The sequence below is a fragment of the Aplysia californica genome, unplaced genomic scaffold, assembly GCF_000002075.1.
Source record: "Aplysia californica isolate F4 #8 unplaced genomic scaffold, AplCal3.0 scaffold00545, whole genome shotgun sequence".
Lineage (NCBI taxonomy): Eukaryota > Metazoa > Mollusca > Gastropoda > Aplysiida > Aplysiidae > Aplysia > Aplysia californica.
Genome location: NW_004797815.1, coordinates 373257 through 374709, shown reverse-complemented (window position 1 = coordinate 374709; position 1453 = coordinate 373257). Strand labels below are relative to the sequence as shown.

General features: G+C 39.6%; 1 protein-coding gene across 1 annotated transcript in view; it reads right to left on the bottom strand.

Annotated features, from left to right (window-relative positions):
• Positions 1-105, bottom strand: part of LOC101847284 (extensin) — a gene marked incomplete at its 5' end in the record, with an annotated part of 30373 nt that extends 30268 nt beyond the window's left edge. The window contains 1 exon segment of the mRNA XM_035971951.1: positions 40-105. Within this exon segment, the coding sequence (XP_035827844.1) occupies positions 40-105 (66 nt within the window).
• Between the last annotated feature and the right edge of the window lie 1348 nt (positions 106-1453).

Genomic DNA, 1453 nt, shown 5'->3' with positions numbered 1-1453 from the left:
ACAGACAGACAGACAGACAGACAGACCAGGTATACTCACTCCATCCTGAGCTTAGACCTGTCGGAGCCCCACTCCCCCCGGGACGCTGATCAACAGCTCCAGGGTCTGAGGACAATGGAATAAAGATAAAATAAGACAAGATAAGATCGGATCAGATAAGATAAGAAAGGCTAAGATAAGATAAAAATGGACTAAGTTAAGATAAGATAAGATACGATGAGATAAGATCAGATCAGATCAGATCAGATAAGATAGGCTAAGATAAGATAAAATGGACTAAGATAAGATAAGATAAGATAAGATAAGATAAGATAAGATAAGATAAGATAAGATAAGATCAGATAAGATAAGAATGGATTAAGGTAAGATACGGTAAGATAAGATAAGATACATCTTCATTGTCCAGATCCTGGCATTGGTTTGGTGTTTCACCACGTACACATATACATACACACACCCACACACACACACACACACACACACACACACACACACACACACACACACACACACACACACACACACACACACACACACACACACATACACACACACACACACACACACACACACAAACATGCTTACTGTACACCTTGCAGACAGTGTGGTGACAGTAGTATAAACAAATGGTCTAGTCTTTTTTTCTTCTTTTTTCTCGATGTAGGTTTTTTTTACGCCGCCATCCCAGCTCAACCTCCACCAGACCAGAATAAAACCAGAATTTCCCCTAGTGTGTCCTTTGTGTGCCTATATATTTTATGAGACTGTGAGCCATTACATTTCCACTGTACAGCCCTTAATGACATCAGAGCTACACTTCTCCCTCCGAGACCTAACATTGACAACACACTCTATGGAACATTACAGCAATTGCAGCAAACCTGCACTTATCACAACACGGCATTGAACAACAACAACAACAGAAAGGCGAGAGTCCAGCTGTTGTTGGATCGTTAACAACAACAACAATAACAGCAGCAACGACAACAACAGCAACGATGACAACAACAACGACAACAACAACAACGTCCCCATGGACACGATTAAGCTCATTTAGGTGGTGTGTTTCCGATCCTATCTGTCAGAGGCAATCCAAACTGGAAAGGGATACAAAACATCATAGGAGAAAGACCGATTTACTCAATTTTTAAAAATCGCCTCACCATTCGGGAATCAAACTCGGGTCTCCAGCGAGCGACAACGAGGCGCCAAACAACAACATTACTGACGCTAGTATTGTTTGGTTAGATTATGTGAACTGTTGAGTTGCTCATGTGAGAGCGTGTGTAGATAGATAGATAGATAGATAGATAGATAGATAGATAGATAGATAGATAGATAGATAGATAGATAGATAGATAGATAGATAGATAATACATACATACATACATACATACATACATACATACATACATACATACATACATACATACATACATACATACATACATAC